Genomic DNA, 26,330 nt, shown 5'->3' with positions numbered 1-26,330 from the left:
ATGGATAAATCTGAGCGAAAACAATGTTCAAAATCCGAAAAATACGCCAGTATATTATACTGGAGTTTCAGCATAAGTATGCTTGAACTCCAGCATATTATACTGGAGTTCTAGGATAAGTATGCTGGAACTCCAGCATAATACGATGGAGTTCCAGCATAAGTACACTAGAACTCAAGCATAATATACTGGAGTTCCAGCAAGTATAATTGTGCAGTATAATATACTGGAGTTTGGAGCACCGGTGCTCCAGTCTCCAGTATATTATACTGGAGTCAGCAAAGTATACCGGTCCAGCATAATATGCTGGAGTTCATACACAGGTGCACCGAACTCCAGTATATTATGCTGGACCGGTCTCTGTTGCAGCAAAATAATGGCTATTTTTCATTGACTTCGTAAACGCTGACTATTTTTGAATGACCAGTCCGAAAACTGGCTATATCGTGCTATTTTTACCCTACAAAAGGGTAGATCAATCCAAATTAGCGTAACGGAGAATCTTCAGTAATTTCACGGTAAAAATTGCACAACCTATACCCATTATTTTAAATTTTTTTAACTTATACCCACTGTTTAAATAACTTCAGCCCCCTTTCTCCTCCTCCTTCTCCTTATTCGTTTTCTTCTTCTTCTTTTTAAATTCCGTGCTTTTAATGGAAATTTCTTCTTTCTCATTCCCATTATAACTTAGTAGGAGAGATTCCAATGGAGATTTCACATCTCTTATTTAACAATTTTAAATGGTTTATTCACTGTTCGTTTTCAAATGGTAACCATTCATCCTATTAACTAGGAACAGAATTAAATAACTGTGCAGAAATTGACAATAGAAACTAAAAAGAAAGTCCAGTAAAGACTGTTGGAACAGACGAGTCCAAGTTTTACCAACACTATGGATTTGCGATTCTTTGAATTGTTTTAATGCAATGAATTTGACTATTGCAAAGTGATCCTTCACTCATTGATCCTCAGCTCTTTAAATTTCTACCAGTGAATTTGGCAAAACGAGGCTTTCAACATACATATAAAGTTCACGTCTAAAACATTCTGGAAGATGAATAATGGCCAAAGATCAAAATTACAAAATAAAAAATTCAGCTCTAGAGCTGAAGTTCGCGAGTTACAAAACAAAAACTTCAGCTCTAGAGCTGAACTTTAGGCCCGACTACTAGAATGCTGAAGTTTTGCGTGATTGTCTTTGCTACTTCAGCCCCGTATGCTGAATTTATGCGAAAAAGCGGGTACGTTTGCAATTTTTTTGCAAAGCGGGCACAAGTTAAAACGTGACACAAAAAGCGGGTATAGATGCAAATGCCCTAATTTTTTTGCCCACTACTGGTGATATCATATTCATCTTCACCAAATATTGTACTACTTTTAGGGGGCGTTTGGACATAAGAATTGTAAAATTTTAAAATAGGGGTAAAAAAAATTTCAAAGTGAAAATGATATTTGACTTTCAAACACAACTCTAAGGGGCCGTTTATCCATACAAATATTTTCATTTATTTTCACAAAAAAATTCAATTTTTTTAAATCAACGTTTAGCCATTGAAATTTTCAACTTTCACTTGAAGATAAAATTTGGAATTTTTTGAAAATTTGGAAAACTCTAAAAGGTTGTTTACAAAATTTTCGCTTCAAATCACTCGCACAAAAAACAACCCGAAATTATATTCATGTCCAAACACAACTCTAACTTTCAAATACCATTCACTTAAAAAAAAATTCACTTTTTTTCTACAATTTTACAATTCTTATGTCCAAACGCCCACTAAATTTCAAATACCATTTTCACTTGATTTTTTTTTTTCCATCCTTTTTTGGAATTTTACAATTCTTATGTCCAAACGCCCACTTAGAGTTGTGTTTGGATATGAATATATTTTTAGGTTATTTTTGAAGTTTTGTGAGTTATTTGAGTGAAAATTTTGAAAAATATCTTTTTGAATTTCAAATTTTCAAAATACATCTTCGAATAAAAATTAAAAATTTTATGAAATTTTTTTCTTAAAAAAGGAAAAATTTGTTATGTCCAAACGGCTCTTAAAACAAAAGTAACGTTTCTCTATCATCTCGCCGATTATCCCTTTTCGCCATTCACCTTCCTATAATTTCTAAAACCCTCTCTCTCTCTATCTCTCTGTTACACATAAACCCAAAAATATCATCAGATATACGTTACTCTTTTTTCCCATTTTCAATGCCATTTCGTTTCCTATAAATAGGCAAGTCAAGTCCATTGATAGCCATAACCCATCACAATTCACAAAACATTTTACGTCTAGCTGATGCAGCAGAAAGGTAGAAAGAATAACCGTAGATCCAGGAGCTTTTCTAGATCTCGCCTTGCCATTGAGGGTTTTTAGCAATTTTCTCCCACCCTAATACCCAATCCAGATCACCTACATTTTCTTCAACGATCCAACTCATCAGATCGGAATCATCTATCATCACGCAACAATGGCTGCTACTTCAGGTCTGTTACTTGATTTGTCACTTATTTTGACTGTTGTTAAGCTTTTGATTGTGAATGTGGTGTGTTTATAGGACAAGAGCGTGAGGTTCAAAAGAGTTATTGGATGGAGCACACTGCGGAACTTACTGTAGAGGCTATGATGCTCGACTCGAAAGCAGCGGATCTTGACAAAGAAGAGAGGCCTGAGGTATATATACTAACTTTCTGCTTCCTTAAATGATCTATTGATATCCAATTTTAATACTATGTCTTATCATACAGTTGGTCCGTTACTTTATTAGCTTTATCTTGGTTGGGTAAAAATTACTGTCGTAATTATTTGTAAAAGCTATGTTGATTAGGAAGTACTGATTCTATCATAGCTGCCGATCTCTATGATCCTGTAGAAACCCGTATCTTAAAGGCGTCTAACTATACGGGGATGCAGTGGGTGGTCCCTAATGAACTCCCACATATCGTCAATATGTCTGGGACAGACACTGTCCATCACAGATGTGTGAAGACCTATGGTTGCCCTGTAGCAACAGTAGCTCTCGAGATGCAGGTCAGTGATACACAGGGGAACCTCCATGACGATGTCTGTAAATTGAACAATATTAATTAAAGTGTTTTTCTGTTTAATTGTTTAACATCTTTAAATATATTGCATTATCTTTTATATTAATATTTAGTCGATATTGTTCTATATTATTATTTTATATGTTAGTTTATTACATTATTTTATATGTTTGTTTCTTACTCAGCTATTTTTGGGTATAGAATTAAATAATTAATTTTCATAACTATACATGATATAATTAATAAGTATTCATATAAAAATACTTAGTTTGACAAATTTTCTATATTGTTGTTTTTTATGTTATTTTCTTACATTTGTTCACTAAAATTCGAGAGGGTTTGTGTTTGAATTATCATCATTTTTTCAGATGTTTTTGGGGTTAACAGATAATTAAATGATTAATTTTAATAACTACAAAGATAATTTAGTAATTATTCATATAACAAATACTTAGGTTGATAAATTTTCTATATTAATATTTCATATGTTAGTTTCCAACATTTTTCTACTAAAATTCTACATGGTTTTGTTTGAACTATCATCTTTTTAAAGTTATTTTTGAATTATTATATATTACAATTTCATAAGTAATCAAGATATATTCAATAATTAATAATATAAAAAATACTACAAATTTAATAGTAAATAATATTGAATTTGTTTCATTCGTAATGATTTGTTTGTTAACTTTCATATTTTGCCCAAATTTCCCGGCAAATGATTATTTTATGATACCTATTTAATATTTGATAATTATTTACGGATACATTAAATCCATAATTAGTACTCTATCCGAGTTTGTTAAGTAGATCACGTATTTATTCTGCACAACAGAATCTTAAAAAGCACTAAAGTAATACTGTTTAAATGGCCATGAACAAAGTCAACTACCATAAGCTAAAATTTATTATCAGTTTTACTACGCTAAAGAGCACTACATAACTATTAAGGGCACAACATAACATTAAAGGGCACTAAGCAATAATGAAGTCACATATTAATATACGTACAACAATAAAATCACATATAACAATAGTTATTCATAAAATAACAATATATCTTTTTTACTAATTTTTTAGCACATAAATAATCTAATCTGGATAAAAAATAACAAATTAATTAAATCACAAGACGATCACAAAAAAACATAGCCCACAGTAAAAAAAATAACTCATAAGTATTTTTTATACATGGGTTTTACTAAAAAGTAAGTCGGAATACCTCGATTTAAAGTTTTTTGAAATGTAAAAATTTGATGATTTGGTGGCTGAAACGAGCAATAGACGAGATCCACTACACGACAACTCCTTGAATCCGGTGTTAGCTTGCTACAATACGGAGAAGATCACTTTTTGTGGGATGGGTGAGCTCTCGCACGAGGAGGTGTATATAGAGATAGCACCCGGATATGGAATGAAAGGGGAGTCACATAAAGTATGCAGATTGAAGAAAGCCCTGTATGGATTGAAGCAATCCCCGAGGGCGTGGTTTGAGAAGTTCAGTAAGGCCATAGTTTAGTTTGGCTACAAAAGGTGTGCTTCTGATCACACACATTTCGTAATAAAGGGTGAGAAAGTGAGCCGGATCATAGTAAATGTTTATAATATTGTGGTCACTGGTGATGATGTTGATGAGATTGCAAGATTTGAAGGCTTACCTGAGCCGCAATGCCTCCTGTATATGCACTATACCTCCCGCCAATTTTGAGTTTAAATATAGCGCGGTGAACTATATAAAATGGTAGTCAGTCCCCCCCCCCCCCACCTATTTGTGTTGTTTGAGTCCAAAAAGACCACACTTTGGTTCCGGACTCAAATCATTTTCACTGATTTCCTTTTTGGAACATACCCTTTACATTTGCCAAAAGAAAAAAAAAGTGGTATAGTGCTAATTTTGTTTTGGGATTTTATATTAGGATGTGTAATTGGTAATTAGTACCTATAACTTATTAGACGTTGTTTATCATGCCAGCAACAGTACCTTTGAAATTCCCTGCTTGTCATCTGAAATGACAAGTATCCTTGAATATGGGAATTTCTATTTGATTCCCAAATGCTTTCTTACAGTCACAAAAAAGAATAATCATGATGAGTGATGTCATTGGTTCCTAGTGACTGATGAAGCTGGGACTGACTCATAGGATAACTTTTAAAAAAAATTATTGTTTCTTCCCCTGTACTTGTCTTCAACTAGTAATTGCCCAGCATTTCCCAGGTACATAATTGTCCTCAGTGAAGTCTATTCAGTATGCAATTTAATCGGTTTTGAACTTCAGTAACTAGGGGTAAGATTTTGACCTAATTCCTATTACATGGACAAAAGTTAATTGACGGGTTTTTGTTCATATTTTAAACTGATTCCATACAGCCTGGAGCTCTTTCGAGTTCCAACATCTTTGAGTTCATTGAGTTGTCTTTACCAGTGTAGCCTTATGAAGAAGGTTATTCTATTTCCTGCTTTGAGAGGAAACTAGCAAATTTTTTGTCCTCGGGTTTGTTTCAGAACCGCACATTCTATTTGGTTTGTTTGTGAGTGGATATGATTACGTGTATGACAATTTAAATATTTCCCCAAAATTTGAAACTTTTGGCTGGTCATGTAGGTGGTGTCTCTCCTTCCGCCATATGAAGGGAAATCTGTGCTGGAATTGGGTGCTGGTATTGGCCGTTTCACCGGCGAATTAGCCAAGAAAGCTGGACAGCTTATAGCACTGGACTTCATTGAAGGTGCAATTAAGAAGGTTTGTGTCTGTTTGCCTTTCAGATATTTGCATTTTCTGTCTCTGTCAACAATGCGCTGTGCATCTGGAGGGTTATAAGATACTTCTCAGAATTAAGAGAAAATAAGAGTTGGTTTAGAAGATTTACTTGTCACTTCTTCATGCTTTTTAAGTGATGATATACTTAATAGGTTTATGTATATCCTGATCCTTCTAATTTGCTTCCTTGCAGAATGAAAGCATTAACGGGCACCATAAGAATGTCAAGTTCATGTGTGCTGATGTGACTTCTCCAGATTTGAACTTTTCACCTGAATCAGTGGACTTGATATTTTCCAACTGGCTATTGATGTATCTTTCTGATGGAGAGGTAAGTTTCTTTTCTATCTTTTGCCTTATCTTCCACATAGAAAATCACTGGAGTTACCTTTATATAAAAATGGATGAACAGTTAATTGCGTCAAATTACGCTGGACTGAAGGGTTGTGATTCAGTTAATAAAGATTAGCTAATATTCAACACACTGGTTGGTCACTCTTTAGCATTTAATGCTTTTTTTAATACTAAATATCCACCTTAATGGTGGTGTATGGAGATCATGGTTAGGCAAATGTTGAAGTATACAGGCACATTGTATGGAGGTCATGCTTAGGGAAATCTTGAAGTATACAGGCACATTGTTAGTTACACATATTTAAACTAATACTATGATTTTACAAAAAGAAGTCAATTCCAATCTCTCTGGGTCAGTATCTCTCTCCAACAAGTGACATGCCACGATCCTCAATAAAACGGAGTGTTTCTTTGCTAAACATGCTTTTATAGGGAAAATAGCTGAAAATAAGAATTTAATTCCATGCGTATTTAACCTTTATTTCCACCGACCGTTCCTTTAGAGAACTGGAAAATGGTTTTAGGTTGAAAGTATTGCATTCAGCGCTATGTGGCAATTCTACTACTACTTCTGACTTGATTTGCTGTTTAATTAGTTGCCGCTTTAACATTTGAAACTGTTTCTACCCTTGCTCGCAGGTTCAGGATCTCGTTGAGAGAATGGTTAAATGGTTGAAAGTTGGTGGTTACATATTTTTCAGAGAGTCATGCTTCCATCAGTCAGGAGACCACAAGCGAAAGAATAACCCTACCCACTATCGGGAACCTAGGTTTTACACAAAGGTCTTAGCTTTGCTTTCAACTGCTTTCTTGTCCAACATGATATTATGAGAAAAATGCATTGTTGTTTAAGAACATTTGTTATTTCCTTGGCATTCAACTCAACAAAGTGGCTGAAGTATGTTATTGCATTGACCAACCATTTGGTTCCATTTAGTAAATCTTTTTATCGTGCTTCTATCTGTATATCGTTGTCTTTTCTCTTCACCATTAAATGATCCTCTTTAGTAAATCCTAGATAAGGCATTTTCTTTTCTCCACATCTTTTCATTTTTTCCTGGAATTGCAGCTTTCTCATAAAGTGCTTTGAAGCTTTATTGTGGACACTAAATTACACTGTTTATATTAAATAATTTTACCCAAATCCTTACCTTTACACATAATGAAAGTCTAAAAGGCTTGAATTGATGCATTTGTCACTTTGAAAATAACTCTTTAGGTTTGCCTCTTCTTACTTACTCTACATGGATCTCATTTTCTGGTCCTCTCTTAATTGTTACGCGGAAAGCATAGTAAGAAGAGCTGAAAAAATAGCTGTCAAGCGCAGGTTTTCAAGGAATGCCATGTAAATGCTGGTAATGGAGAATCATTTGAACTTTCTCTCGTTGGTTGCAAGTGCATCGGAGCTTATGTGAGGAACAAAAAGAATCAAAATCAGGTAGAATCATGCTTTCCTTATTGACCCTTTTGTTAGTTAATGTTAACTCACAATCCAAGCAATGTTTTCTTGCTACTTGCACATTGCAGATTTGCTGGACATGGCAGAAGGTTAGTTGTGAGGATGACAGGGGATTTCAGCGGTTCTTGGACACTGTTCAGTACAAGTGTAGTGGTATTCTGCGCTATGAACATGTCTTTGGACAAGGTTTTGTGAGCACGGGAGGAATTGGTATGCCTCTCAGATTGCACGTCTTACTCTAGTCTTGTGTAATATAGAGGGATTATTAATATGAGTTTTCAGCCTTTGGGGTTACCAACTGATACAATACAAGTTGGTTATCTCATTCATCATAGATATATATTCATCAATAATACTAGAGACCAAATTTATGACTATAAGTCAACCATGCGTTTGGTACAGGGCAAACATTTGTTACCATAGATGCCCTTTGACATAACTACTCATACTGCAAAACACTTGTGTTGAATCGGAGAACCCAATAACCTCTTTAAGTGTTGTCCATTGGCTCCATGAATGTCTCTTCTTACAATGTGTAGGTTCTCCGATTACGTCCTCAGACCTAAAAAGTTTATAATGACTAAGTTTCTTTTGTTTGACATGTCATTGTGGTGAGGACTTGTACAAATGTGTACTTGGTTCTGCGCAGATATCTGCTTGCGAGTGTCTCTTCTGGCTTAATGTAATCCAATAATATTCTTTTCCAATTATTTAGTTTCTGATGCAGTACTTGTTCTTGAGCAGAAACTACAAAAGAATTTGTAGCCATGTTGAATCTTCAGCCTGGCCAAAAGGTCCTTGATGTTGGCTGTGGCATTGGAGGAGGTGACTTCTACATGGCTGACAAGTATGATGTTCATGTTGTTGGCATTGACCTGTCTATCAACATGATCTCTTTTGCTCTTGAGCGTGCTATTGGTCTCAAATGTGCTGTTGAATTTGAGGTTGCTGACTGCACTAAGAAAACATATCCTGATGGCGCATTTGATGTGATATACAGTCGGGATACTATCCTTCACATCCAGGTAAAATTTCACTTGTGTGGAGCTTCAAAATCTTTACAACAACAACAACAACAACAACGACCCAGTGTAATCCCACAAGTGGGGTCTGGGGAGGGTAATATGTACGCAGACCTTACCCCTACCCCGAAGGGTAGAGATGCTGTTTCCAGGAGACCCTCGGCTCAAAAAAGCAATAGGAGATGATATATTAGTACCATAAAAATGCGTAATAAAAATAACAACAATATATAAGAGATATGAAATATGAAATACAGGATACGAAATACTAAATACGAAATAGATGGCTGGTATAGTACCACTAGAAGGTAAAGCCCTGCATCAATAGATGACCAATGACATTCCTAGTCTAACTCCTAACTAGATAGTCTCCCTCTATTGTGCTGTAGAAATATTCACACTCTCCCCTAACCTACAACCTTAGTGCTCGACCTCCATAATTCCCTATCAAGGGTCATGTCCTCAATAATCCTAAGTCGCGCCATGTCCTGTCTGATCACCTCTCCCCAATACTTTATTAACTAATATTCTTCATTTATATTTATCTTATCTTCCTTTTGGTTCCTTCGTCAATTGTTTTATCTGTAGTTAATTTTATTTTATGTAGTGACAGATGAGCGATAATTTATGTAGTGACAGATGAGTGATAATTGATTAGCACCATGCCTCTCTGTCTCACTGCATATATATTCTTCTGTAGCAAACTTAGGAACACATCCATCTCATCTCATTTTCTCAGTCATTTTACAACTCTTAATTCAATGTATTTTGCTAATTTGTTTTTATCTTTAATGGTGAAGAGCCTTGCACCACCAAATTATCTGTCACTTTTGTCCTTTAATCATTCACTGTTGAAGTCAATTTATTTCTTATGCCTGATTTTCATGGTTTTATTTATTTGTTGTTTTAATGGTGTGGTGTCAGGACAAACCTGCATTGTTCAGATCTTTCTACAAGTGGCTGAAACCAGGAGGCAAAGTTCTCATAAGTGATTACTGCAAAAAAGCAGGAACAGCATCAGAAGAATTTGCAGGTTATATTAAACAAAGGGGTTATGATTTACATGATGTTGAAGCATATGGGCAGGTATAGATCCATTCCATGTAATTGTTCCCCTTCTATTATTTGCCTGTTTATCGTTTGACGCAACTTTTTTTTGGGGTGTGCTAACCATATAGATGCTCAGAGATGCGGGTTTTAATGAAGTTGTGGCCGAGGATCGTACTGAACAGGTATGTGTTTTACAAATCTTGTTTAAACTTGTGTGCCAGGCTAGGAAGATATTGAAACAACTTGTATGTCTGTACTTGCATTGCAGTTCATTGGAGTTCTGCAAAAGGAGTTAGATACTGTGGAGAAGGAAAGAGAGTCATTTATCCATGACTTCTCTGAAGTGAGTGCTTCATCATTTGATGCACTTTATCTCCTCTTTCTGTTTTGTGTCATTTAACTTTTGTTTCTTACAGAATAATTTCCTCACTTTTGTTTCTGATTTTAATATCACAGCAAGACTATAATGAAATAGTTGGAGGTTGGAAGGCCAAGCTAATCAGGAGTTCTTCAGGTGAGCAGAGGTGGGGTTTGTTCATTGCCAAGAAGAACTGAATTATCCAAATGTGTGGTGGATCCAGTCCCATTTTATGTACTCGAATATCAACATGCATGCCTTGCAGTAATTTTATGTTATGTTTAGTCTCCCAAGTAATAATCGGGTTGTTTGCCTGTGTTTAGGATATAAATTACTGTACTGGTTGGAATTTGTTCTTCATTCAGCTGCCATTCTACCCTATAATTTGATGCATATAGCATCCGTATTGAGTTCTATGTTTTGTTTTGTTGCTCACCCATGCATCTTTCGGCGCAAAGGAGTGTAATTGTGGTTTTGGAATTGGTAACTTTTTGTCTGTCTTCCTTGTTAACCTCTTCTTTGATTGAGCCGCTTGTGATTTTCATTTTTCAAATATCTCCATCATAATCTACTTTTTAGCGATCACCACGGATGAAAGCAAAATCTTATCTCGTGAAGTCATGAGCAGATCACCCTCATTTTCACTTTTTCTGCCGTATGTCAATGCACTGAATGCCTCAAATGATTGTACTATTAAGCTTCTCCTGAAATTTAAAGTTCAGAATCTTGCCAATAGATGCTACTCCTAGAGTAGTCATGTTCAATTTGTGCCTATAAGAGGATTCTAATTGGATGAGAAGAAGAGCGCACATTGTATAAGGGTACAACAACAACAAACCCAGCGTAATCCCATAAATGGGGTCTAGGGAGGGTAGTATGTACGTAGGCTTTACCCCTACCTTATAGAGATAGAGAGACATTGTATAAGGGTCTCTCCTGATAATTATAAAGGATCCTTCATAATGTGTACTAGGAAAATGGTGAAAGAATTAGCATACTGACTCGCCTTCCCCCTTCCCGTTTGGGTTAAACTATAATGGAATTTCGTTTTTAACCTAATTTAGCTAGATATTGCGTGTTTTGGGAAAATCCCATGGTCAGCCTCTGCAGTTATAATTTGGCTAAATATCCAAAATCGCCTACTGAAAGGAATGTACTTATCAACCTACAGGGTGAAGTTATGATGCTGAAAATTTGTAGTACTGAGTTACGAGGTAATTTTCTAAAAACCTACGTAATTTAATTTCAAACTTCAGGTAAATTTTGCTGAAAATGATCTTGCTATTGATTTTGATTAACATCCACGAGTTAGACTCATGACTCACAATCATAAGAAGTATCTTCAACATATATTAGGTAAATTTTCAAATTAAACTAACAGAATAGAAAGTTTTTTTTTTTTTTTTTGAGTACAAAGTCAGGAAAATAGAAGATATTTATGCTCTTGCCGTTTAACCTTGTAAATGAGTAGTGATATACCTCAGGACATGATATAACATATTAGGCAGAGCATGACAAAGAAAATTTTGCAGAAAACAGTATGACATAAAAGATAAACGCAGTACAAATAGGGCTGAGAAACATAAATCTAATGGAGTTTCATTGCAGCAAGGAACATACGTAACAGCAAATTTGTCGAACACCTTTAATCTTCTGCAGCTTCATCTTCGTAATCACTATTTTCTTCAACTGTTGCATCTTGGTACTGCTGATATTCTGCCACAAGATCATTCATATTGCTCTCTGCTTCAGTAAATTCCATTTCATCCATTCCTTCTCCAGTATACCAATGCAAGAAAGCCTTTCTCCTAAACATAGCAGTAAACTGCTCACTCACTCTCCTAAACATTTCTTGAATTGAAGTTGAATTCCCAACAAACGTCGAAGACATTGAAAGCCCTTTAGGTGGTATGTCACAAACACTCGACTTAACATTATTTGGAATCCATTCCACAAAATACGACGAGTTCTTGTTTTGCACATTCATCATTTGTTCATCTACTTCTTTTGTGCTCATTTTGCCTCTAAATAGTGCTGAGGCTGTGAGGTAACGACCGTGTCGAGGATCAGCAGCACACATCATGTTCTTTGAATCCCACATTTGTTGTGTCAGTTCAGGGACTGTAAGTGCTCGGTATTGCTGAGATCCTCTTGATGTTAGAGGCGCAAATCCCACCATGAAAAAGTGAAGTCGCGGGAAAGGAATTAAGTTCACAGCTAGTTTTCGAAGGTCAGAGTTCAACTGGCCAGGGAATCGCAGGCAACATGTCACACCACTCATTGTTGCTGAAATTAGATGATTCAGGTCTCCAACTGATCACAACAACAAAGCAGATATATTAGATCTTGAATCAAATTATGACTAAAGATTGATCACGTTTATAAACGAATTAGGCCATTAAACAGTTAGAGAGAGCAAACTTTTACTCTATTACTATGTCTCAATACACACCCTCACGTCTAGGCTTGATTCTTTTCATAGCGAAACTCGTGCCAAACACAAGAAAATACTTTTTGTTTTTTGGGTGGCGACAAAATTTTGAATCCAAGACCTCTGCCTGTTTTGATAAATGTAGAATTGTGATAACACCATCTAAAAACTTAAGCTATTAGAAAAAGAACAGTTATAATTACTTAATTATATTTTGTATAATACTTACAACTTGGAGTGGAGAGTTTGAGAGTCCTGAAGCAAATATCATAGAGAGCTTCATTGTCAAGAACCATACACTCATCAGCATTTTCCACCAGTTGATGAACTGAAAGTGTTGCATTGTAAGGCTCCACTACTGTGTCTGAAACTTTTGGAGATGGAAATACAGAGAAAGTAAGCATCATTCTATCTGGATATTCTTCCCTTATCTTTGATATCAGCAATGTCCCCATTCCTGATCCTGTCCCTCCTCCAAGAGAATGACACACCTGAAATCCTGTATTCACATATTTTGCTTTGAGATACAAATAACATATTCCTCTAAAATAGCTACCTTCTTTTCTTATTAACAAAGCTTAATAAATAATTTATCCGTCCAAAAGGCCAAAAAAGGGCAGCCCATGCACAAAGTATTATGCATTCACGAAGGGTCCGACAAAGGGTCGCATCCTCAAGGGGTATGATATAGATGTAAGAATTTGTGGATATCTCAAAAGGAAATGTCCCTTATTTTTATCTACTTTGAAATAAACTAGCCGTTGGAAATTAGTCGTTGGAACTAGCAGCTAATTAGCTGTTGGAGCAACACCTATATAAACATGGTCTTTGGAAAGCTAAAAACACAATTTTCTGAATCTTCTTCTTCCTCCTATATGCTGGGTTTCTTTGTTAAATTTTCTGCTAGTTCTGTTCCGAGTTTAATAACGGGAAGAGCTTGTTGAATCCTGAGGGATACGCCTAATTTATTCTTTATTGTGTAGGCAAAATATTCTTAAGGACAGTGTTCTTGACATGCCTCAAGCTTTGATAAATCCTGTTCTCCATAACCAAATTTTTCCAACGCTAGATAGTCTAACCTAATGCAAGCATTAGTAGCTGGTTCCATGGACTTTATCCGTCCAACTTGCATGAAAATTAGTCCAACACACTTTTCCTTTTCAGGCTAAAAAATAGTTCTAGGCGTTTTGCAGACAATCAGGTCATCTATAAGATAGTAATTACAAGTAAATCTCAATGATAAGCATTAATTACTAACCATATATCACATGTTAAAATACACTAATATTACTAACCTTGTAAGCAGTCTGAGTTTTCAACTTCTTTTCGGACAACATCAAGAACAGAGTCAATAAGTTCAGCACCCTCAGTGTAATGGCCTTTAGCCCAATTATTTCCAGCACCAGACTGTCCGAAAACATAGTTATCGGGGCGAAAAATCTGACCATAAGGACCAGTTTTGATGCTGTCCATAGTACCAGGTTCAAGGTCCATAAGCACTGCCCGTGGCACATAACGCCCATTTCCAGTTTCATTATAATATACATTCACTCTTTCAAGCTGTAAATCAGAATCCCCACAGTATTTTCCAATGGGATCAATCCCATGTTCATCACATACTACTTCCCAAAATTTTGATCCAATTTGATTCCCACATTGTCCTGCTTGAATATGAAGAATCTCACGCATTTTTTTTTGGCAAGGAAATGTTTACTACAAGTTGTTTTTCAACTTTTTCTAGTAACTCTCCCAAGGGGTTGAGTTTAATGCCTGAGGATTTGTAAGGTTTATATAGAAGTAATGATGATGCGAAATAGTACTAGGCTGGAGTTATACAAAGAGTTTAAGTTACATACACTGTCAGACGTCAGTGCAAGAAATTTTTACACTATCAGGACCAAAAGATATCTACAGGTAAACCTCTTTTAAATATGCGCTTTGTTATTCTTGAAAATAAGAAAACTACCTTCTATAATAAGTAAATGCGACATGATGGTGTAAAACTTCTTTATATTGACGGTGTATATAACTTAAACTGGAAAATAAAGAGTGAGGATTAAGTTTCCATAGGTTGATCCAACGGTTTAAGAGTGTCCGTCGTGTTGAAATATAGCTATGGATATTTTGTGGGTTGGCCTCTCGTGAGCAAAGTTTGCCAATTGTGACTCTTTCTCTTAAAGATGTGCCGTCCTAGCGTAATGTTAAATTTAGTCAACTTACCTATATTTCTGAAATGAAGCTTTAATTATTGTTTATTTGTTTTGGGTGATTTAATTATGTCAAATATTAGGTAAAGTTGATATGCAGCTTCATTCTTTTATCATTAATTGAAACTGACTCTTTAACTCTATTCTTGGAACCCTATTTAGGTAATATTCTTTGTCATCGTCAACCAAAAAAAAAAAAAAAAATCCATTGCTCAATGAATGAGCCAGTTGATCCATGAGGGTATTATTGCAGCAGCAAAGCAAGGTTTTTTGCTTAACTAATTAGTTACTTGGGTAATTTGGTTTTACTGACCTGTGAGTTCCTTTATTAATTTTTTGTCGGAGAAATCTTTTCCTCATTTATTTCTGTATCTTATAGAAAATGATGCGAAGCTTTTTTTCTTTTCTCAATTGAAAATGATTCTAACTAACAAGTCTATATGACGACAAAGTTATCATGTATTATCTTCATCTGGAAACATTTTATTTTGGAGTAATACGATAAATGAAGAATGTGGAATAAGAATACTCAAATTAACGAGGGAATTTATGCGCGCAGGATAGAATGTGGAATACAAACACATATATTAGCAGGACAAAAATGTCTTTACATCAAGTAATTCATACATAACAATCACTTTATTATTTAATTATTACATAACGATCCCGTTATTATTAATCACCACAAAAACTACTCTTGCTTGTAAGTGAATGAAACGACCCCTTAAAGGCACATTTTGGAGAATTAACCCAATTAGACGCCTAGCCAACCACTTAATTTAAATATAGGAAGAAGATATATAATATATATAATTCAAGTATAATTTGTATATAATTGTGTATAAATTATGTATACCAACTAAGAAAAATAAATATTGAATCTTGGAAACCATGGGTAGTCCTGAAGGGACGGTCCAGTCGGGTTTGGCGGGCGACGTCCATACGGGCGACGCAGGATCAATCCACCGCAGTGCCCCTCTAGGTCTGAGTCTGTCGCACGGGGTTTGCCTAGTGCGGTTTATGCCTAGTGCGGTTTACATTCCATGTGTGGTTTGCAGGCTATTACACAGTGGAGGTTTATCCAATGTGCACAGAGTGCTCACCCAAAAGGCAGAGGCGGTAGCGGCTGCGAATTTTTCTGGAGTTCCAAAAAAATAAAAAATAAAAACATGGGTAACCTGTTTGGTCGCCACCATTTAACCTTTACCTACTTTTTAATTTTTTTTAATTTGTACTTACTGTTTAAACAACCCCAATTCTTCTTCTTCGGGTAACAATGATTTTATATGGTATTTGTGAACATATTTTAAGGTAGTTTATTTTTAGCGGTGAGCTGCTGTGGAGCTTTATTTTTTTATTATTGTTTAGGGTTTCTTTTTTTTTTTTTAATTGCAAAATAGGTTCGTTAGATATATTGTTGTTTTGACAAATTGATGACTGAGGGGTTGTCTTGATGATATTTAGAGGTTATGTTTCAAATTTGAGCTCATTTAGAGTAGATTTAGGTATTAAATGGTACATTTGATTGTTAAAATTCGAAGAACAAATTTTTGTTTCTCGACAATTTGCACTTCAGTCCTATTTGGCCTTAAGTGCATGAAAACATTGGTTGCACTTCAGACCTTTTGGCCTTAAGTGCATCTGAACTGTAATTTTTCACTCCATACTTATTGGCCTTAAGTAGGGGTGAACATAAGTCGGGTTGGTTCAGATTTTTCAATTACCAAACCAAACCAATGGTGTCGGGTTTTTAAATTTATAAACCAAGCCAAACCAATAAAGTCGGGGGTTTCAATCTCGATTTTTCTAGGGTTTTTCGATTTTTTTCGGGTTTTCGGGTTTTTTCTTGATAAAATTTTAATAGCACAAAATATGTAACTTGTTGATAATAAGCTATATTTATGTAGTTTAGCGATCATTTATGCCCCAACTTAGCTATACTTTATTGCTATATGAAGATTAAATGACAACAAATGACTCTAATTATGAATTTTGTGCTTTGCAGGAGCAATTCCTAACTATGAGGACATTAAACAGTGTTTGGAGTTAATTTGGAGCAAGGAAGTCCAATCGGAGGTGAGTGCACATGAAAGAAGAAGAAAAAAATAGAAGACAACTGAGCTCTAGGAGCGCGGGCCAACCGCGGCCGCGCTCAATAGGCAGAAAAGAATGCATTATACGCATTCCAACCGCAGCCGCGCTCGTCACTCCGATGAATTTTATTTCAGGGGTAAATTCGCAAGTTTGAGGGCGACTCTCCTTCACCTATAAGAAGCCCAGCTCATCCAAAAAGAGGGTATCAAGGTTTTTGAAGGATTGTTGAAGGCAAGAACAGGCAAGAGGCAAGGCGGAAGAGTCGACATAGAGTTTTATCTTTCTTCCTCTTGTTTCTAGCACTGATGATGAATTCTATTGTTATGATAGTGAAAACGATTATGCGTAGCTAAACTCCTAATCTAGGATTTTGATGGAACCTCTTGGATGATGAATTTCTTGATATGCTAATATAAGTTTGCCCTAATATTTTCTCTGTTTGTTCAACTATATTGTGATTATTGTTGATTGAAGGGCCCTCAATCGGCTGTGCCTATTTAGTATGCATTACTCGGGAGAGAGTGCATATTTAGGTAGTTGTTGAACAACACTACTCCTAACGTATATGATGGATCAATATGAAGGGTTTAAAGGTGGGCTTAGGGATAACGAAACCTTGGGTGCGATCTAATGGAGCTGTAACTAAGGCCAGCTAGCGTAATTCGGGAGAATATGTCTAGTATATTGTTGTAATTACTCGGGAGAGAGTTACGACAATCAGAGTGCTCATGATCGATTGATGAAACTTAGGCAAATTTATAGCAAACATAGCTGAAAGGATTCCGACAAGAGGGGAAATCAGAACCTTAGACCATCCTCATTCTTGCTTATAAATAGTTCTTGGCTAGTTCTTAATTATTGCATTTCTATTACATAATATTTTTTATTAATAAACACCAACTTTGTTATTCAAATATCTCTGAAGATTGAATACGTGAATTTCTGTGAGTCCAATAGCTGTGATTGATAGGTTAATTCCCTGTGATTCGACTCCGGACTTGTTAACCAGAATATTTGCAGCGACCGCTTTATCCTTGTTATAAGGCATAATTGGGCGGGATAACTTGTGCTCCAAAGATTTATTTTAATCCTAGTAGGATACAACTATATGATGTATTTTCCAAGAAAATAAAATAATAATATGAGATGAGTCATAACATTGTACTAAAATATTCAATAACATAGATAATAAAATTGCACAAAGAAAATATTACTAATTAATACACCATAATAAAACTAACATAATCTAAAAATATTATATAGGTCGTGCTAAAATAAGTACAACTAATAAGTACTATTAATTATACAACTAAGCATAAAAAAAAGAAGATAAACTAGGTTATACATTTTCATTATAAATCAATGTAAAACTAAAAAATAGATATCTAATACTATTGTCATTCCTAGTGTTGAATCAAATTTCCTTTATTAACATTAGTATTGATTTGAACTTTATTTGACTTACTACCTTTATAAGCTATAAAATTTATTGGACCATTCAAGAATGTTAAGTCCAGATTTTAAATAAATCTTTTAAAGATAAAACTATGAGCAAGTTTAAGAAATATTTATAAATTATATTACAATAAATATTTATATGCATAAAATATTTTTTAAAATTGTATAAATGTAATGTCGGGTTGGTTTGGTTTCGGTTTGACTTTTTTAGTTAAAACCAAACCAAACCAAACCAATTATGGTCGGATTTTTTTTCAAACACCAAACCACAATCGGACTTTTTTCTCGATTTGACTCGTATTATCAGGTTGGTGCGATTTATCGGTTTTCTTTGTATACCCCTAGCCTTAAGTGTAGAAATTTTTTTGTTGCACTTGAGACCTTTTGGCCTTAACTATATCTGAAGTGTAATTTTTCATTCAAATTTATTGGCACTAAGTGCATGAAACTATTGGTTGCACTTCAGACCTATTTGGCCTTAAGTGTGTCTGAAGTGTAATTTTTCACTTCACACTTATTGCCCTTAAGTGTAGGAAAATATTTATTGCACTTCAGACCTTTTGGCATTAAGTGCATTGGCCTTTAAGTGCATGAAATCATTGGTTGCACTTCAGACCTATTTGGACTTAAGTGCATCTGAAGTGCATTTTTTTCACTTCAGCCTAATTTTTTTTAACTTCAGACCCGATAAGTCTGAAGTTAATCGTAAAAAGGGAGAGCTTGCAATTTTTTTTGTAAAGTGAGTATATGTTCAATTGTGACCCTAAAATCTAGTACAGATGTAAAAGCCTCGGATCTGCAAAGGCCATCTTTGTTGTGTTCCCTGTGCAAAATGATGAAGCATCTATCTAGCTGGTAAGTATCTGGGCTAAGGCTGTATTGTAGTCCGAGCCCGGGCCAAACGGGCCTAAACGGGCCTTGACTTTGTCGGGCCGAGCTGAGGCGATCCCGGGCCAAACGGTCCCAATGTGTGGAACCGGCCCACGCCGTTCCTAAACCCACATGGTCCCGGGCTAAATGGGCCGGGCCCGCGGCCCTAAACGAGCCTAACGGGCTTTTTTCGTTCCGGACTATTTTTTTAATTTTTTTAATCTAAGGCACTTTCTTGTAAACTATATATGTATATACTAGTATAAATTGCTTATATATAGCTATATAAATATATATAGTATATATAGTATGTATATATAAGGGTGTATTATGTGTATATATAATTATATATTGCCTTATGTAATATATATTGCCTTATATATATGTATGTATATATATATATATATATATATATATATATATATATATAGTTTATATGTATTAGAGATATATATAGTGCCTTATATATATATACATATATATATATAAGCTATTTTTTTTAATTTTTTTTATCTAAGGCACTTTCTTGTAAACTATATATGTATATACTAGTATAAATTGCTTATATATAGCTATATAAATATATATAGTATATATAGTATGTATAGTATGTATTGCCTTATATATATGTATGTATATATATATATATATATATATATATATATATATATAGTTTAGAGAAGTTGGGAATTTATGCTGAGGAGGAGGGTGTTATCTTTTACTCCAGAATATATTCCCCAAAACATATGTATATATAATCATATATAGCTATATATATATATATATATAGTTTTATATGTATTAGATATATAATATATACTATATCAAATTTAAACACAAAATAAATTGCAAAGAAATATTCAAGGGAATGTCTTATATATTTTACTATTACGACATTAACAAAGAATGACAATATCTTTCTTAGTCTTCCTCCCCCCAATGGAATGAGCATAACAAGGTACTAATACCACCATTAAAAGGAAAAAAACTAAGGAAGATGTGCCAAAATACAAGTTACATGTTAGTCTATGTATTATCTCTAACAAATCTCATAAATCATTCAAGGTCCGGAGGAATTTTCGTTGGTGGTGGTGGAAAAGAAGCTTGTTCATCACCTCTTCCGGGCGAAGCAACATCCTGTGCAAGTTCCGCTAGCATTTCTTCATAAGCTTCATCTATCTCCGGTTGTGATTCTGCAAGTCCAAAATTTCTTCTTTCCGAACGGATCCAATCTCTGAAGAGTATTGATTTTTTCAAGCTCTCCCTCATAGACGCTCTATGATCACCGATTTGAAGTCTCGCTTGACTGAATGCGCTCTCCGATGCCACTGTTGAAGCTTGAACACTTAAAATATCTCGAGCCATCCTTGAAAGAATCGGATAGTGTTTTTGTTTGTCCTTCCACCATTCCAAAACATCGAAGGAGCCGTCGGGATTCTCTGATTCAAGTCCCTGCGACAAATAAACTTGAAGCTCATTTAGTTGTGAAATATCACCAAAATTATCACCTTGAGAACCCCTGAACTCCATCCAAGAACTAAGGGCTTTTAGGCCCGCAGTTCTTTTAGATGCTTGCGAACTAGACAAAGGAGGAGTTGGAACATTTGGTCTAGCTTGATCTAAGGCAAGTTGATAAGCATTATAAATTGTTTGAGCAGTTATTTTAATGAGGCTTTTGCATCTCCAAGTGTAGCAAATTCCTCAGCTGAAAGTGATAAAGCGTTATAAATTTTTGAATACCAAAAGTGAGGACCTCCTAATTTTATTGTAGGATTTAACAATGCAGCAACACCAAAAATAGGGGGATAGAGAAAAAATATTTTTTAAACTTAGCTTTCATAGAATTAATAGCTTCTTGATAAATTACTCCACCCTCTGAAAATTGAGTAAATAAATCTACAAGTGCTGCAATATAAACTAAACAGTTAGAAATAGTAGGATAATATTGTCCAGATAATTCATTTGTAGCAATATGAAATTGTTCTAAAAAGTCTACAAGCATTTTAACATTACTCCAATCTTGATTTGTAAGGTGCTCATCATCGTCACCATCACCATCACCACACGAGCATTATATGTTGCGCTTATTGGGTTCCTATATTCATATGCAACAACTAAACTTTCATACATGTAATTCCATCTAGTTGGACAAGCTTTAGGAACCTTTCTTTCTCTAAGGCCAAATTCATCACATTTTTTAAAATAGTCTCTAAGTCTACTTCTACGGTTTGAATAAAAAAGCCAATTAAGAGCCATTTTAACCTTTTCAATTTCTACATTTAAAACTTTCATACCAGCACCGACGATTAAATGGTAAATATGATTACATCTAACATGAAAAATATTACTAAATGCAGGATTTAGTGTAGTTGTAAGAAAGCCTATAGCGTTAGTGTTACTAGAAGCATTATCCATTGAAACCGACATAATTTTATCTCTAATGCAAAAATATCTACAAATATCTGCAACTGTGCTAGCAATAAACTTACCTGTGTGGCGTGAATTAATTATTCTATAAGCAATAATGCGCTTTTGCATTATCCACTCCTCATCTATCGAATGACTTGTAACAGTTAGATAATCGCAGTCATTACCACTTCTACCAATATCAATAATAATAGCAATGCGACAATCTATATGAGTAAATAAATATCGCAAATATTGTTCATATTCATGTTTATATTTATAAATATCGCTCTTTACGGTTGCGTGATGCCATCCTTTATAAGTAGGATTAAAAACTCTTCTAATATAATGCACAAAATGAGGGTTAGAAGGAAAACTATAGGGTAAGCACATAACAGTAACTATTTTTGCCAATTCTTCACGATCTTTATTTGGATCATAATATAAAATGCCACCGGTAACAGTGTTAATTCCCGATTGAACTAGATTTGAACCTGTACTAGGGTTAACCGTAGTATCTACACTTGTCCCCTCTTGCGCAACTTTCATTTGTAAAAATCTAGCTTTATCTCTATGGTGTGTCTTTATGTGTCTAGTCAAACTACCCGTACCGCTACGGTCTCCAGTAAATTTATGAACTAGTTGAGACCCACAAGTTTTACACTTAGCCTTATTTTGTTCTCTTAGTTGAGTAAAAAAGTGCCAAACAAGAGATGTTTCAGGCCGTTTACAAGTTGTCTATTAAAAGTAGGGGTTACTACAGGAGGGTCAGGCGGGGCATCATTTGGTTATTAACAGGACTAGTAGGTGTATCATCTAAATCCGGTTGCGTTTCATCTAAATCATCATTTTCCTCATCATTTTCAAAGATAGTTTCATTAGGATAAAGAGCATTCATAACTTCTTCATTTAATTGTTGACGTGGTGCAACATCATGGCAAGATTGACTATCGAAAAATTGAAAACAAGGGTTATCACTATCAAGAATAATAGGTAGAGGAGGACGGGTAACAGTCTGGGTCGGGGAGCCGGGGGAAGAGTAGTAGCTTGGCTACTAGATTCACCAATTTTAGATTTTCTCTTACCCCTTACCACCAAAAAATTTTTTCAAAGAAAATGCCATATTAATTATAATTATACTAAATAAAACTAACAAAACTATAATATTAAAACTTAAGAGTTGGAACGAGTTTACCAAATTGACGAACAACTTCTTGAAAATTGAATATCGTTGAAGACTTGAAGACTTGAATACTTCAATTCACCAACTTCATAATTTTTCACGAAATTGCAATAATAAAGTAAGCAATTATAGAAGAAAATTAGAGAGAGATTGATGAATTTGTGAGTAAAAATGAAAGATGTGGGGTATTTATAGTTGAGAATTGGGAAAAAGTGTAATTATAAAAAGTTTGGGGTTAAAATAAAGTTTGGGGGCTAAATGACTATTTTTTAAAATGCCAAATGGTTGAATTTTGATGGCCAACGGCTAGATTTTAAAAATATGACCGTTGGTCATTTTTATTTTTTTTAAAAAATAGCCGTTGGGGCCCGGTTGAACCGGCCCAGGCCTGCCTGCCGTCCCGGGCTCACGGGCTATTTGAGTTGGACCGGCCCGCTATGGGCTTATGCACCACTAGAGACCGGGTCCGCTTGAACCGGCCCGTTTGGCCCACGGTCCTGGGCCGGTCCCGGGCTGGGCCTGGACCACAATACAGCCTTAATCTGGGCTAGTTGGGGTCTTCCGCACTTTGGACTGGGCCATCCGTACAATTCACAAAAATTGGAATAATGCAGGATATTTATACAAATAATCAGTCATATTCATTATTTTTTTTAGTCGGTGTATATGGATTATACTATTTATATACAATTATATATATATTATTTCTGAATTATTTATATATTACATATTCCTAGGTAATTTTAAATTTAAGCGATTAGATGGACGACTATTTAAGTTAATTCTTCTTAACTTGCTGTTTCAGCCTATCTTTAAACCAAACTCTCTTAGCAGTGATTTTTGGGATCTTTACAATATAGCTGTAACAATTCACCATTTATTTTTATTAGCTGATATAGTACAGATCCCAAAAATCACTGCCAAGAGAGTTTGGTTTAAAGATAGGCTGAAACAGCAAGTTAAGAAGAATTAACTTAAATAGTCGTCCATCTAATCGCTTAAATTTAAAATTACCTGTAAGCTATTTAGATTAATTCTTTTATTTTTTTGGTCAATAAACATGACATTCCCTCTACTTTTAAAGGTCCATCTCCCATATAATGACATTTTAACCCGACTTTATTTTAGATTGAGATTGAAGCATTTCCCGTTGGAATCGCAAATATCTCAAGATAAAAGGTTAACTTGTTGGATAAATTTGTTCGTTATTGTTCCGTATTTTTTTTTGGTAAACCTGAACACCATCTCATTAATCATATAGAGCAAAACAAAGCGCAGCTTATCCAACTCAGACAAAGAACACAGGAAAAATTGTACTTCCACCTATATCCCTGCTATCTTATTGCACCACATTTCCTAAATTAAAACTTTGAATCGTTATAGATTGGTAATTCCAAATTATTATTTTTTCCGGAGATTTTATAGTAATATCAAAACTTTTTTCTTATTATTATTTTGGATTTTTGTTTCTAAAAATTATTGTTATTCTTTCCAAGTAGGAAATTTTAATTTTTAATCAGGTATGTATATATTTGAAACTTTAGTAAAACTTTTTAGGATAAAATATAGCCGGTCGGCACAAACTAATTGCATTCACTAGCCAAAGAGTATATAAAATATGTAGATCATGTATATAACACACATGTAAAAACAAAAAATTATCTGCTATTATTTTTGGGAGCGGCTAAAAATATACATTTCTCAAACTTTTTTAGTGTGTATTCATTGAAAATTTGTAAGTTTTCACATATATATCAACACTCCGTTGAAAATGGTGGTTCCGATGAACCCATAGCCTAAGAGCTGCATAAAAAACTGGTTAATTCCTACTTTCCTATTTTACCCTTAAGAACTTGCACTTAAGACTACAAGATTCAAAACATATTAAATTTTGATATGTTATTCACACGTTTAACTAAAATCATAATATTCGAAAGTTTTCTCTACATTCTTAAATATTATGTTCAATCAAATTAATTATTGCATATGATGATTCTTTTTTTATCCGTTGGAATATAATGTAGTACCACCACATATCTACTCCGTGCATAATTTATAGTAAAACATATCAATGGAATCGGCAAACAGTAGGTTCCATCACCATCGAATTTTATACTGGGACCATAACCAGTAGCTGCAACCTGGATCCCTGAGGCGTTTATAGTCTTCACACAGTTCCAAGAGTCCCTTCTTTGTCTTGTCCCAACTTGTGTTTAAATCAACTATCCAATCTCCTTCCTCTTTTTTTACATGGCTAGTTCAAGGACAATGAAACCGTTGCAGCAAAAATTACACATCTAGTTACCCTAAAAAAAAAAAAGAAAAAAAAAAAGAGAAACTCTACTAGCCTATAGGGAAGCAGTGAATATATATGGGGATTGGTTTGTGCGTTGGGAAAGGGGAAGAAAAAGTAGCTAGAGACATATATTGTAAAGCCTATTACTGTAACTGTAAGCTTTAACCTATATATATACATGAAATATAGAGGTTGACCCATTTTGGCATGCAAAAATTCGATGGATAAGCAAATTCTGAAACAGTAGCGTTGATACTGATTTTTCATGACGACACTAAACTCAAGAATACTGTTCACCATTAGTATACCTGCAGGCTGCCACAATATATCAGATTTATTTAAAAATACATTATTAAATAGAATATATATGGAGGATATGATATATCATTCCTTAATAATGAGGATTCAGATGGCTCAGTATTGGAGTCAAGTGGGCTGTATATATAGTAATTAGTAGAGATGGAATTGAGATACAGACATACACGCACAGGGAACACACCTACAAGAGAGCTATATAGGGAGTATAGACAAGATTCTGTTTTGAGGACAGTCATTTTCATTGCACCTAAAACATGCATGTTAACCTACCCCCTGCTTTAGTTACACCCTATTCTGGACGTGTATTAAGAATTAAGTAGGTGTTTTGATATAAAAATTATAATTTTTTAAAAAATTTAGTATTCGAAGTTCAATTGAAAAATGGTATTTGAAATTTGAATTATATTTGGACATGCATTTTACTTTAAGAAAAATGTTACAGTTTTGTTAGTGGGAAAGAATTTGATTTTTTGTTGAAAAATTCATTTTTGAATTTTTTTCTTTTAAAGAAACTTGAAAAATTTCATGGACAAACAATTTTTTTTTTGTATGAACAAATGAGTCCTAAGATCTCATGCAAAAACACCATTTATTCCCCCGGAGAAGAAAAGAATTCAGGATTTAAATAATATTATGGTTTTGGCGACTTAATTATGTGCGCAATCACTAGTACCAAGACAAGAAGAGGTTGCTCCGATGGTCAGCGATTCCCTTCGAGTCACCAAAGGAGTAATAACTCAAATAAAGAAGATCAAAGGGAATCAAAAAAGAAAAAAAACTCACGAGTACCAAAATTTCTTGTTTGCGAATAGTCTTTTATTGTTTTTTTTTTTTTATTTTTATCTTTCCAAGTATTCTCAATCAAATTTCATATATACGCGTGTTCAGATAAATATGAATAAATCACATGTTTACAAGCTCTTCGTACTGATGCATATTGTTATTTTCTTGTAACATGATAGACCAACTTCCTTACACCCAACCCAAGAGGAGAAATATTGTACAGTAATAGCAAATTGATAGGA

General features: G+C 34.5%; 2 protein-coding genes across 2 annotated transcripts; one reads left to right on the top strand and one right to left on the bottom strand.

Moving 5' to 3' along the window:
* The first annotated feature begins 2,044 nt into the window (after nt 1-2,044).
* On the top strand, nt 2,045-10,553 carry LOC107763430 (phosphoethanolamine N-methyltransferase 1-like). Its single transcript, XM_016581921.2, has 12 exons — nt 2,045-2,482; nt 2,554-2,669; nt 5,644-5,781; nt 5,993-6,130; nt 6,793-6,936; nt 7,481-7,591; nt 7,681-7,822; nt 8,357-8,637; nt 9,559-9,720; nt 9,813-9,866; nt 9,953-10,027; nt 10,141-10,553. The coding sequence occupies exons 1-12, from the start codon at nt 2,467-2,469 to the stop codon at nt 10,237-10,239; spliced, it is 1,476 nt and encodes a 491-aa protein (XP_016437407.1). The 5' UTR covers nt 2,045-2,466; the 3' UTR covers nt 10,240-10,553.
* A 990-nt stretch (nt 10,554-11,543) lies between these two features.
* LOC107763431 (tubulin beta-5 chain) lies at nt 11,544-14,258 on the bottom strand. The gene is made up of 3 exons (XM_016581922.2): nt 13,769-14,258; nt 12,703-12,972; nt 11,544-12,355 (listed from the first exon to the last, which is right to left on the bottom strand). The coding sequence occupies exons 1-3, from the start codon at nt 14,160-14,162 to the stop codon at nt 11,688-11,690; spliced, it is 1,332 nt and encodes a 443-aa protein (XP_016437408.1). The 5' UTR covers nt 14,163-14,258; the 3' UTR covers nt 11,544-11,687.
* Nucleotides 14,259-26,330: the final 12,072 nt, after the last annotated feature.

The sequence above is a fragment of the Nicotiana tabacum genome, chromosome 6, assembly GCF_000715075.1.
Source record: "Nicotiana tabacum cultivar K326 chromosome 6, ASM71507v2, whole genome shotgun sequence".
NCBI lineage: Eukaryota > Viridiplantae > Streptophyta > Magnoliopsida > Solanales > Solanaceae > Nicotiana > Nicotiana tabacum.
The sequence above is the reverse complement of the archived record's forward strand: the minus strand, read 5'-3'. Positions and strand labels throughout refer to the sequence as shown.

What these genes read in the sequence shown, in the direction of transcription:
- LOC107763430 (XM_016581921.2), top strand. An exon ending in TTGAAGGTGCAATTAAGAAG is followed by an intron (nt 5,782 to 5,992) that starts GTTTGTGTCTGT and finishes GCTTCCTTGCAG; the next exon opens with AATGAAAGCATTAACGGGCA. An exon ending in AACCTAGGTTTTACACAAAG is followed by an intron (nt 6,937 to 7,480) that starts GTCTTAGCTTTG and finishes TGTCAAGCGCAG; the next exon opens with GTTTTCAAGGAATGCCATGT.
- LOC107763431 (XM_016581922.2), bottom strand. Translation starts at nt 14,162, where the DNA reads ATGCGTGAGATTCTTCATATTCAAGCAGGACAATGTGGGAATCAAATT. An exon ending in AAACTCAGACTGCTTACAAG is followed by an intron (nt 12,973 to 13,768) that starts GTTAGTAATATT and finishes ATGTGAATACAG; the next exon opens with GATTTCAGGTGTGTCATTCT. An exon ending in CAAACTCTCCACTCCAAGTT is followed by an intron (nt 12,356 to 12,702) that starts GTAAGTATTATA and finishes TGTTGTGATCAG; the next exon opens with TTGGAGACCTGAATCATCTA.